The 15,178-nt window shown below is 50.2% G+C and overlaps 1 protein-coding gene across 2 annotated transcripts; it reads left to right on the top strand.

The window, feature by feature from the left end:
• Positions 1–520: 520 nt before the first annotated feature.
• ABCF2 (ATP binding cassette subfamily F member 2) lies at positions 521–14,709 on the top strand. 2 transcript variants are annotated; one of them, XM_059172275.1, is made up of 15 exons: positions 521–652; positions 1,314–1,512; positions 6,111–6,323; positions 6,815–6,997; positions 7,078–7,249; positions 8,382–8,477; positions 9,305–9,407; positions 10,796–10,891; positions 11,054–11,173; positions 11,261–11,350; positions 11,714–11,824; positions 12,473–12,535; positions 12,738–12,866; positions 13,529–13,732; positions 14,428–14,709. In XM_059172275.1, exons 2-15 carry the CDS (start codon positions 1,356–1,358, stop codon positions 14,563–14,565), a joined length of 1,875 nt encoding a protein of 624 aa, XP_059028258.1. In that variant the 5' UTR covers positions 521–652; positions 1,314–1,355; the 3' UTR covers positions 14,566–14,709. The 2 variants fall into 2 exon arrangements, with proteins under 2 accessions (XP_059028258.1, XP_059028259.1); XM_059172276.1 differs by lacking the exon at positions 521–652 and adding an exon at positions 682–763.
• The last annotated feature ends 469 nt before the right edge of the window (positions 14,710–15,178 follow it).

Genomic DNA, 15,178 nt, shown 5'->3' with positions numbered 1-15,178 from the left:
GACTGGCAGCTAAAATCTCGGTTCCATTAAACGAGGACGTCTTTCTTTCAAAGAGGAATTCTGTTCTTCGCAGCACCTCCGTCGCGACGCTCCTTCCTCGGCCCTCTCGTCCGGTCGCCTCGCTCTTCCCCCCTCTTTCCTCCTCCTCCTCCCTCCGCCTCCCTCCTCTCCTCTCCCCATTGTTTCGACCCACTCCCGCCCGATGCATGCTGGGAAGTGTAGTCGCTCGCCCCGCTGTTTGAGCCGGCTGGGCGGCCCTATAAACACAGTATCGGCACAGAACTCATCATATTTTTTGGGAGGCGGGGTAAAGCCTGGAAGGCCCAGCCCCTTATCCGAGGAGCAGTCTGGGAGTCGCAGTTTCCAGGGACCAAAGTGGGCAGGTCGGCTGCTGGCTCCGGGACTCTAATCCCCCCCCCACCCTCGCGCATCCTGATGACGTCACGCGAGCCCGCGAGGTCCCTGCGATAGGCGGTAGTTCTCAGAAGACGTCTCTGCCCTGGCCTCCGCAACTCGAGGACAACATTTCCCAGGAGTCTGCGCGGCGGCGCGCCGACAGCCGCGCGATGCCGTGATTGGCTGGTGAGCCGGCCGCACGCGGAGGAGCCCAAGGAGCAGCTCTGTTGCGACAGAGGCCGAGCGGCGAGGCCCAGTGAGTTGGGGGAAGGGGCGCCGGGGGGAGGGTGCTGGCCGGTGAGGGGGGAGGGAAGAAGAGAAGAGGGAGGAGGGACGGGGTCGGGATGGAGGAGGCTGCGGAGGAGAAGTAAGGGCCCAGGGAGAGACGCTGACGGGCGGGGGCCGGGGAGAGTCCCGGGGGTGGCGAGTGAGGAGACCCGGAGGGGACTCACCGAGGGGAAGAGGAGTGCGTCCCGGGAAGAAGCTGGGCCCGACGGCTCGGCGGTGTGGAGGGGGACCAGGGAGAGGAGGAATGAGGCAGATGGGAGGAGGAAGCCCGGGAAAGCGAGGCGGCCGGCTGGAGCGCCGAGCGCCAAGTTGTGGGGAAACCGGAGACGGGGACCTCTGCCGAGGGGGCAGAACCCGGTCCCTAACTGGAGGCCCCGAGAGGAGGAGCGTTTCCAGAATGAGGCAGTCCGTGAGGATTGGTGGACAAAGCCTCAGGGAAGAGATGTTGAGATTAGAAGAGCGGCCCAGGACCCGAACTGGCTTGAGACGCCCTCACACAATTTGGAGCGGCTGGGCAAGGGCGGAGCAGGGTGTCCGAAGCTTGAGAGGAAAATTCCTGAGCGGGATGGAGCAGGGCCCAGGCATTCTACCACAAGTTCAGGATTTTGGGGGTGTTTGCCTTTCTTCAGGCTCCCTGTAAGAACAGTTTCGTGCCCCTCTGGTTCATCACCATGCCCTCTGACCTGGCCAAGAAGAAGGCAGCCAAAAAGAAGGAAGCTGCCAAAGCACGACAGCGGCCCAGAAAGGGACACGAAGAAAACGGGGACACTGTCACAGAACCACAGGTGGCAGAGGAGAAAAATGAGGCCAACGGCCGAGAGACCACAGGTGAATTGAGGGAGACGTGGGTTCCTGGGATGGTTGCTACAACCTAATGGATGCCCAGGCTGGAGTCAGAATCCTGATGCCGGCGGGCACTGGAGACAAATGTATCTGGTGCCACCAAACTTTTCATGGTGACCCAGACTGATAGAGTCGGAGCTTGTGCCCTCTTGTTCTTGATCAGGAAAACCGAACACTGGGTTCTCCCCTACCTAGTGGCAAACACACGTATGCTGTTGTGCTCTCTTGGCGCTGTGCATGCAAGCCCGAGGAGGAGGTCAGTTCCTTGCCCTTTTCTCACTTTCCATTTCTAACACATGGTGGTCAGTGTGCCAGGTTCTTTGCCACATCATACCTCTGTCCTTCCAGGGGTAGTAACTTTACCAAGAGGGAAGCTTATGAATGGCATTTTTGGATTTTTCCTGGGAAAAGATGCTTTTCTGTTACTTATACTTCGGGAAGTATTTATTGAGCACGTCTGGAGTGCTAGGCACCGTGCTACATACTGATGTACTTTGAACTGTCTGCTCTCTGATAACTTACAGCCCAGCTGGGGAGACACGAACAGAATTTTCTAGGCCCTGGGAGGTCTCGTCCCAGCCTTCTTTCCTGCCCCTCTGAAAATTCCCCAAACAGACCTGGTCCAACCAGATGATTGCTGTCCTTTGCCTAGCCATGACATTTTTGCCCTTATACACTAAGTTCTAATACCACAATTTTTGTGCTAGCTGTGTTTGACATTCTCTCGGGGCCCAGCTCAGGATAGCAGAACTTTCCCCACCAAACCTGACCTTTAAAATAGTACCATCCACTATACCCCTGTGCTGTCGTGTAGTATTATTTTTTATGTTGTGTCTTCTGTTTCTTCATCTAAATCGTTTGATTTTTGAGTGCAGGGATCATGTTTCTTGGGTAATACTTTTTTGTAGGTCTGACCTTGCAGATGGAGATACTAAGTAAATGTTTGAAGAGGAGAGCAAAATGACTAATACAAGTCATAACAGATAGGAATTCAGAAAAGGGAGAGAGAAAAGTGATTGAGAAGACAAAATTGAGTGGTAGGAATTGTGTCCAAAATAAGAATTATGGGAGAAAGCTGGTGCGGTAAGATCAGGCCACGTGGAAGTTTTATTCCCCGTCAGTGTAGTGGAGGATTGCCAAGTTGAAAATGATGGGAATGAATGAGGAGGCTGAGTTGTGATCTCTAAAATAGAGAGGTGGGGTCCCCTCCAGGCAACCATGGTGAAGCAGTGTCTGTCATCAGCTCTCTCTGGCTGAATTGGAAAAGTAGCAAAGTGAATCCTCCTTGAGACTGTCGTCCATGGTTCCCATTACAAGTTTCTTGTTCAGTTTTGCCCCTAGGAAAATAGGATTTCCAGGGAGCCCAGCTGTGCTTTCCCCAGCTCAGTTATAGGAGAGCTTTGGTTTTCACCTTGCTTCCTCAGGCAGCTGCTGTTCTGAAATGTGACATAGGTTTTCTTTCCAATCCTCCTCAAACATTTCTTATTGTCAGGGACCCATGTCGTTTCTGCTCCCTCTCCCACGACGGTCCTTTCTCCTGAGTTTGAGATTACTTGATGTTCCAGGTCATCATCCTCCAACCTTTACTGATTGCCACTGTCACACAGTCTGTCTTAGGTACTAAGGTATGGAAAGATCAAAATAAATACCAGAGAAAGTGACCTCTGACAGCTTAACCTTCTTTAGAACGTGACACTCTTCAAAACAGACACTGGAGTTCAGCCGGGCCTTTTGTTTGAGGAGTGAGTAGAGAGGGACTTCTTGTGACGTCTGTGGTATTCTCTTGGATGAAGTTTATTCCAGAATCCCTTTTCCATCTCTTCAGTGCTCTCACTTTTCTTTAAGTGGCAACTGCTTCCTGGGATGCTGTGGGCTAGGAAAATGAGGTCTGTTTTAAGTCTCTTACTTTTGAAGCTTGGAAGGTGACTTAGATCCCAGATGCTGTAAGCTAAAAGAGGTCAAGAGAAAAGAGTATATGGCTTTCCCTTCATTTTGATTTTCCTCTTGCCTGAACAGATGGAATTCTAGACTAGGGATCAGCGAACTTTTTCTGTAAAGATGCAGATAGTAAATATTTGTAGCTTTGTGAGCCATATGGTCTCTTGCAGCTGTTCAGCTCTGCCATTGTAGTGGAAAGCAGCCACAGACACTCTTCAAATGATGAGTGTGGCTGTGTTCCAGTAAAACTTTATAAAAACAGGCAGTTGGCCTTTTTTTTTTTTTTTTAAGCTATCCCCTTCCTAAGCTAAGAATGGTTTTTTACATTTTTTAAAAAATGGTTACATTTCAAATGTCTTGATTTTGTCACTTAGCCCCTAAACCCTGAAATATTAAGCATCTGGCCCTTTAAGAAAAAGTTCACTAACTGCTGATCTAGATCATAAACAACTCCTTACGCAGCATCTAGAATAGGGATTGGCATGAAGTGGAGTCGTGGGAAGCCTGATAACTCAACCACATAGAAAAGAGACTGAAAGTTCCTTCACTCAGTGGAAACAAAAACTTTGATCTCCATTCAAAAAGTGTTCATCAAGCACTTATTTATAACACACTGTGCCGGGAGCTGAGGTGGATATGGAGTGCCTGCCTTCTGTCTAGAGGAGCAGTCTGTGCCCTCAGTGTTGACTCCTTGAAGGTAGAGCAGGGTTAGCCCCAGGGTGCATAATGGCACCAGCACTACTGATCACCTAACAGGTTGGGGTATTGGAGTGGCCTGAGACTAACCACCACTCGCCCCCTCTCTCGGAGTTGTTGTCCCCAAGGAAGGAGCTGTCTCCGTTCCCTCTACCTCATCTTTATTCCTCCTGAGGACAAGCACATAGTCTTCTCGCATTCAGGGATTCTGTAAAATCACTAAGGGCACATAGGTAAGGATAACAAAAACTAAAAAAAAAAAAAAAAAAATCAGAAAATTCCCATAGTAGTGGTACCTCATGTGTAATTCCTGACTCCTTCCCAAAAAGGTAAATAAATAATTTTACTCTCTTTTGGAAGAAGCTTACCAGGACTCCCTTTGCCCCCATTTCTGTCCATTTCAATAATACTTCAAAGTGGGCACCTGGTGGCTCATTCGGTTGGGGCGTCTGCTTTCAGCTCAGGTCATGAGCCCGGGGTCCTGGGATCGAGCCCCACATCGGGCTTCCTGCTCAGTGGAGACCCTGTCTCTCCCTCTCCCTCTGCTGCTCTGTCTGGTTATGCTTTCTCACTCTATCAATCAATAAATAAAATCTTAAAAAAAATAATACTTCAAGGGCACTTTCCTTTCTGTAAAGGTACTATAGTGACATAGGTAAGATCACCTGGTTCAAATTCTGGCTCTGTCACTAACTGGTTTTGGGGGGTTTTTTGTTTGTTTGTTTGTTTTTACTAACTAGATTTTTTCACCTTGCTCTGTAATTTAACCTCTTCATTATAAAAGAGACATTATAAGTATATACCTTAATCACCTTGGCTGTGTAATTTAACCTCTTCATTATAAAAGAGATATTATAAGTATATACCTTAAGAATTAAGAATTGTAATTGTGTTGTAAGAATGTGTTGTAAGAGTTTAAGTTATGGGCGCCTGGGTGGCTCAGTGGGTTAAGCCGCTGCCTTCGGCTCAGGTCATGATCTCAGGCTCCTGGGATCGAGTCCCGCATCGGGCTCTCTGCTCGGCAGGGAGCCTGCTTCCCTCTCTCTCTGTCTCTGCCTGCCTCTCCGTCTACTTGTGATTTCTCTCTGTCAAATAAATAAATAAAATCTTTAAAAAAAAAAAAAAGAGTTTAAGTTATATGGAGAATGATGATACAGCACAGTCTTGGGCACAGAGTAAACTCAACATTGATTAGCCAATAATATTAATCATTCTTCCCAGGCTAAAGATGTACTCATGCCTGAAAAACCACAGCGGCACAACAGCTCGTGGTCAGTTTGCATCTCTGAAACCCTCCAGATTTGGGAACCTCTGGTTATCCCAGCCTTAGCTCTGCGTGTGTTGATCTCTTTATGCGTTTCCTCACACTGGTCCCTTTGCCACTGCTGACAAGCACGTGTGAAATACGGAATTCCACTAGGTCGTGGAATAAGAGAATTGGACTTCTGTAGTTCCTGCTTTCTTTTGGGTTTGAGGAATGACTCTTTTAACACATATATATGAAGGAAAATTGGGAGTTCGAGCCATTCCCCTCATGCACTTATGTTGCTTAACAAGAGGTGTTAGAATTAAAAGAACAAGTTGTGAGGGGAAAAAATAGCCCATGAAAGGAGGGTATTAGGATACATCTATATACAGCGTATGCGCTCTGTAAACATCTATACACAGCGTATGCGCTCTGTAAATCTTGTGAAACATCTGCGTGAGCTCCACTTGGTCTTGAACCCGGGTCCTGCAGGGCATGCCTTTTTCAGCGTTATGGGCCTTCGTATGATAACATTTGGTCACCTAAGTAAGGGGCAGAGACCACCAGTGCCCAAACAGGGACTTGAACGCTGGACACTCAGTTCAAAAGTTTGGTTCTCTACTAACTGAGCTGTCTGAATGCTCTTTGAGTGCAAGGGCGGGGTCTGTCTTACCCTTTTCCCAAACTTCTTTTCTGTCCGCAGAAGTGGATTTGCTGACCAAGGAGCTAGAGGACTTTGAGATGAAGAAAGCTGCTGCTCGAGCTGTCACTGGTGTCCTTGCCTCTCACCCCAACAGTACCGACGCCCACATTATCAACCTCTCCCTCACCTTTCATGGTCAAGAGCTGCTCAGTGACACCAAACTGGAATTGAACTCAGGCCGCCGTTATGGCCTCATTGGCTTAAATGGAATTGGTGAGGCCCTTGGAAGGCGAGGTGGGAGGTGTCTCTCCTTGGCTCGCCTGTCACTCAACAAGTATTTACTTAGCACCAGCTATGTGCAAAGCAAGGAGTTTACAGTATGGGTGGGAGACCACATATGTCCAGGGAAAAGGAACTAGCAGTACAGAGCAGTATGTGGTAAGTACCACAGGAGGAGTCACAGACCGTAGGTGCTGGAGAAGTGGGTGGGGGGCAGCGGTGGCGGCGTGTGAGGCCACTGTAGGTGAACCGACTTCACGGAGGGGTGGGACCCGCACTGGAGGAATGTCGGAAAGGCAGCCCCAGAAAGCAGCGGGGGTGGGGGTAATTAATAGTAGGCTCTGACTGTATGGAAGGAAGGAAGGAAGGAAGGGCCTCAACAAAATGGTGAGGTCATGGTTTGGCTGGAGTGGAGGGACGCATAGAGGGGACTCAGACCGACCCGTGCTGAGTGTCGTCTTCCCCTCTGTGCCCGCTCTCCTCAGGAAAGTCCATGCTGCTCTCTGCTATTGGGAAACGGGAAGTGCCCATCCCTGAGCACATTGACATCTACCATCTGACTCGGGAGATGCCCCCTAGTGACAAGACACCCTTGCAGTGTGTGATGGAAGTCGACACGGAGCGGGCCATGCTGGAGAGGGAGGCCGAGCGGCTGGCGCACGAGGATGGTAGGGCTCCAGACCTAGGGGTGGGGGTGGACCTCCCAGGGAAGGCCCAGGGAGCCTCACAAGCCATTCACTGCCCACAGCGGAGTGTGAGAAGCTCATGGAGCTCTACGAGCGACTGGAAGAGCTGGACGCCGACAAGGCGGAGATGAGGGCCTCGCGGATCTTGCATGGACTGGGTTTCACTCCTGCCATGCAGCGCAAGAAGCTGAAAGACTTCAGTGGGGGCTGGAGAATGAGGGTTGCCCTGGCCAGGTGGGTTCCTTCCTCCTTCTCTACCCTCTGTAGCTCCCCATTGCCCTCAGGGTTGAACGCTTACTCCGGTAGAACTTGAGAACAGAGGCCAGCGGTCAGTAACAAGACACGACTTCAGCGGGATGGAGGGGGTGGTATGCTTGGGCTAATGAGTGAGCTTCCTGCCTGAAGTGATCTTTGTTGGGTTTCTGGCAGTGTTTGGGAATCCTAGGATCAACCCTAGGTAAAACGGTAAAGTAGGTCCGTTTCTTTCTTCCTGACTCCCGTTCTTTTTTGTGTTTCAGTCCTTCTGATCCTTGCTACGTAAAGATAGAATATTAGGCAGCTATTAAGAACTCTGTCCTTCCCTCTTATGACCTGGATCCAAAGTGAGTTTGTAGAGACCATCATTCCCTCAGCAGTTCCCCCAGAAAGTCTCCAGTTAAATAGGTGGCTCCCTCACCCCACAGTTCCCTGCCAGGGGAGTTGGTGAGGTTTGGGGCACTGCTTTAGCGAGGCTGCCTGTGCGTTCCATGTGAACCATGGCTCCACGGGAGAGAAGGATTAGCTACCTCTGGTTCCCTTGAGGAGCTCTTAGGAGTACAAGTTTCCTGGCCTCCTCTTCATATCTGTCCAGTTGGAATACTGGCATTTGGTACCCGGAAATCTTATTTCTAAAAAGCTCTGCGCTGTGGTGACTGCAGGTCTAGGAAGCAGTGCTTTGGCCTCGCTCTTGCCGACTTGAGAGTCCACCTAAGAAGAAAACATTTTCTGGCCTCCTTGCTAAAGTCTGGCAACCCCATCAGATAGCTTTAGCTTGAATACTTTCTGCCTTAATAATTGATATCCTCTATATTTTTGTCTTCCCGATGGTCATCAACTTCAGTGTATAAGACTTTCCAGACTTGTAAGGACTTTTACAACCTTGTCCTCAAACTGTGCTGTCCTCGTGCTGCTTAGCCCCATTTTCTGCCCTTTCATCTCAGTTCTGGTTTCTCTCCTGGTTCTCCCCTTTCCTCCAAGGCAGAGACCCTAGAAGAGATTTCAGGACTGAGGTCAGGCCTGACCAGGGTTGTAGGTAGAAGGCAAGGCATTGTCCTCCTGTGTAGCCCCCAGCAGACTGAAGGCCTCTGTCTCCCTTCCTGTCCTTCAGAGCCCTCTTCATTCGCCCCTTCATGCTGCTCCTGGACGAGCCCACCAACCACCTGGACCTCGATGCCTGCGTGTGGTTGGAAGAAGAATTAAAGACGTAAGGGGCTGGGGCTGGGGGTTGGGAGAGGGCCGGTTCTGGAAGGGGGGAGTTGAGCAGAGTCTAAATGAAATGAATGGCTGGAAACTGCAGGGATAGGAGAGCAGGGGGAAAAGGAACTGAGGCCAGGCCGGTTGGAGGCCAGATTGAAAAAACGGTAAGCGCCTTTAGTGCAGGCCATTTCGTTTGATTGGTTGTTTTTAGTCTGAAACGTGCCTGTTGTTTTTCTTTAACTTTCTTGGTTCTTCGCATTTGAAATACAACACCTTTATACTTCAGACGTGTCTTCAGATAGTATTTTTCTCTTAACCATATTTCTATGCCTCATGTAAAGAGGGGACTCCCACTTAGGATCACGATACCGTGACATATGGCTAAAGAGCTGAGTAATGGGCATATTGTAGCAGCTCTGAGGGCAGGCTCTTAGTGGTCTCTGCCGTGACTTGGTATCATCTTTCAAACAGCCGAGTGTAGTGATTTTATTGCACCTGTTCAGTTCTGCCCACCCACCTATTAGAGACACTTACGGATTTGTTTGTGGACATACATTTATTTTACCACCATGTTAAATGACCGTCTCTGCTCCATTCTGCTGAAAATTAGAAGATTGATGAAACTCACACTGAAAGGCATTAAAGTGTCCTGGCAGTGGCTTGTGCACTGGTGGCCTGGCTGGTTGCTGGGAGCCCGGAATGGGCTGTAAAATCTAAAGGGTGCTCTGGAGTAAGGATGGCAAAAGATGAAGGGTTTCTGGGTCTCTCTGCTCCACTGTTGTGAACCAGCACAGTTTTGCACACCTCCCTGACTGGTTTTCTCTGGCTTTACAGTTTTAAGCGCATCCTGGTCCTCGTCTCCCATTCCCAGGACTTTCTGAATGGTGTCTGTACCAACATCATTCACATGCACAACAAGAAGCTGAAGTATTACACGGTGAGTAGGCCCCAGCTTCTCCACAGCAACCTCTGTGCTTATCAGCTCCTTAAAGCTCTCCTTTAAAAAAAAAAAAGACCAACATTTAGTAGCCCTTTTCTACCTGTTGCTATAAAAAGATGTGGACAAGGAGTTCTGCAGCCTGTTCTATTTTAGTCTGAAAGCAGTTGTGCTCAGATTGTAGGCCATCGACTGGCAGCCTGTGTACGTGGTGCGTGTTTGCCTTATGGTAAGAAGGTGGGCTTCTCATGGTGCCCAGGCAGGCCCTGTCACTCCCTGCCTTCTTGAATGACTACTTAACTCTGCTTCACGATAGCACTTCTACCCCGCCACCCATGAAGAATGGGAGTCAGGATCTCAACAGCCCACTTGTCTGCCTTTCCTTTTCATTTTCTGTATTTCAAAAAAAGAAAGGAGTCCTTTCCATTCATCTTACACTCATGGTGGGAGTATTAATCATTTCTTATATGGCCTTCCAGAGATTCCATGTATACTTGCAAGGATTTTAGAAAATTTCCTGTATACATATGAGAGTTGTATTGTTAATAGTTGTTCTCTTTTGTAGGTTGCTTTTATATTTTAATATGTCTTATACTACTTTCCACATGAATACGTATGGAGTAACCTCATTCTTTTCAGTAATTGCATGATATCTCATTGTGTAGCTATCTAGTAGCTTATTTGTCAGGCCCTTTTTTTTTTTTTTTTAAAGATTTTATTTATTTATTTAACAGAGAGAGATCACAAGTAGGCAGAGAGGCAGGCAGAGAGAGAGAGAGGAGGAAGCAGGCTCCCTGCTGAGCAGAGAGCCTGATGTGGGACTCGATCCCAGGACCCTGAGATCATAACCTGAGCCGAAGGCAGCGGCTTAACCCACTGAGCCACCCAGGCGCCCTGTCAGGCCCTTTTTGATGAATATTTAGGTTGAGTCCAACTTTTTACAGATAGAAACCATGACAGTCCAACTGTGCTGTTTGCTGGGTCCTCAATCTGATTGGTCTGCTGTCTTCCTTTCTGGGTGCAGTTTCTGTAGCCCACGTGGGGCTTCATCCTCGAAGCAGGGTGGGGAGCAGTAGGAGGTGCTCTTGGAAGGCTGTGAGCCTCGTGATGTCCGTACAGTCAGGACCACTGCCAGCACCGTGGGTGTCTTTATGGCTAACCCGAGGGTTTGCTCTGAGTCCTGCTCTGGCTAAGCTAAGAGTGAGAGGCATACAGTTTGAAAGAGCTCAGATTCTGGGTTAGGGTATGCTCTGTTAACGTACTTCCTCTTTCTGTACCGCACGGGCTTATAGCCAGGGCCAAGTGCGATGCCATCCCGTACCCCCTAAACCCTGAGAGCCGGGAGCGAGGTTAAAGCTGCCTGCCTTGCCTGGCACATTTCTCTGCAGGGTAATTATGACCAGTACGTGAAGACGCGGCTGGAGCTGGAGGAGAACCAGATGAAGAGGTTTCACTGGGAGCAAGACCAGATCGCACACATGAAGGTAGAGCTGAGCTCATGTTCTCCAGGAGAGTTGGATGAGGGTATCTGGGGAATTTGGGGGAGCGGGAAGTCCGAAGACGTTGTCATCCGTGTTTACCCCACATTTAAAACAAGTTGTTTGGCACCTGCCCGTACTCCAAGCCCCCTTTGTGGTCTCTTTCAGAACTACATTGCTAGGTTTGGTCATGGCAGTGCCAAGCTGGCCCGGCAGGCCCAGAGCAAGGAGAAAACACTACAGAAGATGATGGCATCGGGACTGACAGAGAGGGTCGTGAGCGACAAGGTGGGCTCCGCTTGGGTAAAGTTAGTGGCCTGTGGTGTGGCGGATAGGACACAACCTAACTTGATAAGCACCGTCTCCTCTTTCTAGACACTGTCGTTTTATTTCCCACCGTGTGGCAAGATTCCTCCACCTGTCATTATGGTGCAGAATGTGAGCTTCAAGTATACAAAAGATGGGGTGAGTACTCCTGTGTGGTCGGGAGGCTGGGGTGCATTTTATAAGATAAGCATCAACTGGCTGGGAGAGTCTGCTGCTCTTTGCTGAACCTGCCTGCTAACCCGTGCGGTCACGGGCTGTTTCAGGCGTGGTAGCTCGGGTGCCACATCCAGGCTCTCACAGCGACCCCTCTTCAAGTACTTGGGAGGAAAACTGCTCAGCTGAGTTGGTGGGTGGAGGGTCGGGGTCTGTTGTGAGAGCTGCCTTCCTCCTCCATGCTCCTACCTCCTCGGGTGGTGACTGGGCACATGGCGGGGTTGATCTACCAGCCAGATGGGTGGGTGACCTAGCCTCGTGTTCCTTTCTCTCTCACACCCACCTCAGCCTTGCATCTACAACAATCTAGAATTTGGTATCGATCTCGATACGCGAGTGGCTCTGGTGGGGCCCAACGGAGCAGGGAAGTCGACTCTTCTGAAGCTGCTCACTGGAGAGGTACGGTGCCGAGTTGGGGTGTGGGATTTCGAAGAGCAGGTACTTAATGTGTGTGCGGAAGAGGGAGGGGTTCGGGCCACTACGCTTGGAGGGGCTGAGCACGCCGGTGGTGAGTGAGCCTCTGGCGGCCAGTGAGCTGGCTTCCGGGGTGGGGGTTGTTGTCACCAGCAGTGCTGAAGTTTGGAGCTGTTTTCTCAGAGGGAGGGAGGGAAGGAGGATTTGTGCGTGTGTGAGTGTGTGAGTGTGAGTGTGAGAGAAAACATGCGTCCCAACATTTTTCCTGTCTCTCAGTTAGAGCCTTTAGAGGAACATGTGCACTTAGAGATAATGTTTTTGTTTGAGAAAACCTATGTTGTGGGTGTGTCCAAGTCCTTTGTTTTACAGGTGGTGCATTCTGTAGTAGATATTTAATGACTAAGTAGACTGTGTCGTATGTATCTGGTTCGCTAGAGAACATCTGTTTCAGTGGAACTTCCTAAATATTTTTAGCTTGGCCAGATTAGCAGTCTGTGAGGGGGGCTAGATTCTGTTTAGGAAGTTAGACATCTTCAGTGAACATATGCTTATTTTCCTGCTCTGCCGTGTCTGCTTCGGACCGAGTTTCCCTTTCTGTGTGCTTATCTTTCCACCTAATTCTCTTCTTTCTAGCTACTACCCACAGACGGGATGATCCGAAAACACTCACATGTCAAGATAGGGCGTTACCATCAGGTAAAGGCCAGGCCTTGGGGTACAGGGTGGTGTCCAGGCTGTGGGAAGGGGGCTGCATGAGACCAAGTCAGCTTTTGCCTGCTTCTCCTGAAATCTTGAACAGGTGCCTGGGCAGAGGCAGAGTTACTCAGCATTTAACCCAGCAGGGTTCCTTTTGAAGTGGAAAGCCAAGCACATCTGAGTGGGTTCTTTTTTCCTGTAGCATTTACAAGAGCAACTGGACTTAGACCTCTCACCTTTGGAATACATGATGAAGTGTTACCCCGAGATCAAGGAGAAGGAAGAAATGAGGAAGATCATTGGTCGATACGGTCTCACTGGGAAACAGCAGGTCAGCTGAGCAGCCCCAGATAACTGGGAGATCGGGCTGTGTGGTCCCGGAACACTGTCCTGGTGACCTGGGGTTGGGAGCTATCCCAAAAGTCGCTTCCCCCCCCCCCTTTTTTTTTTTCCCCCTTAAAGTAGGTTCCACAACCAGAGTGGGGTTTGAACTCACAACCCTGAGATCAAAAGTTGTTTACTTTAAAGTGTCTCCCTTTGATTCCAGCATCCACTAGCTTTCCTTTGCCCTAGGTCATATGTATTTTAGGGTTCATGTCATCTTGTGGGGGAGGGGCAGGGATAGCTCGCTTGTCTCTGACATGCCCTGGCCCCAGACCAGCAAGATAAACCATAGTGCTTGAGGGCAAGCGAAACTGGAACCTAGAAAACGAGTTCCTGGATTTAGGTCTGGATTGAGGACCCACCAGATTGTTCCAATTAGTTACCATTTAAGTGGTGAGAGAGAGCAAGAGGATGGCCTTAGTAATGGCAGGGGCATCAGGCTTCCACGTTTATCACTACAGGCCTCGAGAGACTGGTAGCTGTGTCACCATCTCGCTCCGTGATCTTGGGTCTTCCCTTTTCGTTAATGGAGAAGCGTGGGGAGGGGGGGGCCCATGCTCCTGTGGTGGGAGTAACAGCAGGTTCTATGAATGTCATGGTTCCACTCAGGTGAGCCCAATTCGGAACCTGTCTGATGGGCAGAAGTGCCGAGTGTGTCTGGCCTGGCTGGCCTGGCAGAACCCCCACATGCTCTTCCTGGACGAGCCCACTAACCACCTGGATATCGAGACCATCGACGCCCTGGCCGATGCCATCAATGAGTTTGAGGGTGGTATGATGCTGGTCAGCCATGACTTCAGACTCATTCAGCAGGTGAGGCCCCCGGCGGGAGCGGGAGTAGAGCAGACGGCGTCCAGGAGAAGCTTGGCTAGAACGGTCATAGCATGGGCGGGGGGCGGGGGGGCACTTAATACATGTTTATTGGATGTAGGAAACGGTCTTGGTGTAAACAGGGTGATGAGCAGTTTTTATGGCTCTCTGAGAAACTTAAGAGATTCTTAGTAGAAATACTTCATGATTTTCAGTAGTGATCTGGGAATGGTAGCCCATTTGGTAGTTAGCCAGAACTGGTGAGGGAGCTGGCTGGAGAGCAGGGTGCTTTACTATTGCCCCAAGATTCTTTAGCACAGAAATAGTATTATACTGAGGAGGATTTGGATTAGTCAAAGGCTTACCACCAGTCACTGCTGGAAAAGCTGCTGGTCATTTCCCTGAAGCTTCGGAAAAGGTGCGGTGGAGAAAAGGGAGCTGGGAGGGAAGCCTCTCAAAGGGTCTCAGCCCTGCGGGGGAATGGAGAGGAGGAGACACAGCAGCTCTTGGCTTGGAAGGCTTTCAACCTGCTAGCTATAGGACCCTGGGTTCGGCCTCACAAAGCACCTCGAGAGGGTGAACCTGAGCTAGATATGGGGCCGGGTGGGGGGTTCTTCCTGGATTCGCCTGACAGTGGTCTTCTGGGCAGAGACGGGGAGTGCTGGCCAGGATTACTAAGCCTAAAATTTGCCTTCTAGGTTGCACAGGAAATCTGGGTCTGTGAGAAGCAGACAATCACCAAGTGGCCTGGAGACATCCTGGCCTACAAGGAGCACCTCAAGTCCAAGCTGGTGGGCGAAGAGCCCCAGCTCACCAGGAGGACCCACAATGTGTGAGCCCCTGCCCGGGCTGGGCTGGGCCTCTGGGGCCACACTCCTGCATTGCTGCAATACCCCTCCCCAGCCCCCCCCCGCCCCACCTGCCTTAGCTGCACTCTGTGATCTTATCTACAGCTGGACAGTACCTGTCCGTTTCCTGTCCTTCCAGTTACTTTTGTCCATGTCTGGACTCAGCTGGCTCTTTGGCCAGCTCCTTGCTGGTTACTGACCGGATAGTGATGCAGCCAGAGGCACCTGAGGGTTAGCCCAAGGGCCCACATCCTGGGCTGGCCTGTGGAAGAGCTTAGGGTCCTCGTTTTCTGGGTTTTGGTGATGTTGGAGGATACCCCCCAGCCCACCGCCCCCATTCCTTTCTGCTTCTGGTTTGGAGCTCTGGACCAGGGCTTTAGTCCTGGTCGGTTTTTAAATAATTATTTAACAGTGTAACTTTTAGACCTGCGTGACATCTACAAAGTGTCCAATAAAGAACGAAGAAGCCATGGTCCCTACCTTCCTTTTCTGGTCTCTGGGCCCTTTACTCGCCTCCTCCCCGCGGCGCCAGCGCCCCTCCCCGCTGGCGTGGATGCAGACTTAAGACGAGTCTTTCGGAGCTAGAATAACTCTCCTTCCT

Source organism: Mustela lutreola, chromosome 4, assembly GCF_030435805.1.
Source record: "Mustela lutreola isolate mMusLut2 chromosome 4, mMusLut2.pri, whole genome shotgun sequence".
NCBI classification, from domain to species: domain Eukaryota; kingdom Metazoa; phylum Chordata; class Mammalia; order Carnivora; family Mustelidae; genus Mustela; species Mustela lutreola.
Note: the sequence above shows the minus strand (reverse complement) of the source record. Positions and strands in the feature narration are given on the sequence as shown.

Coding starts and splice junctions, on each gene's coding strand:
- ABCF2 (XM_059172275.1), top strand. CDS start 1,356: ATGCCCTCTGACCTGGCCAAGAAGAAGGCAGCCAAAAAGAAGGAAGCT. Junction 7,250..8,381: donor ATGAGGGTTGCCCTGGCCAG/GTGGGTTCCTTC, acceptor CCTGTCCTTCAG/AGCCCTCTTCATTCGCCCCT. Junction 12,536..12,737: donor AGATAGGGCGTTACCATCAG/GTAAAGGCCAGG, acceptor TTTTTCCTGTAG/CATTTACAAGAGCAACTGGA.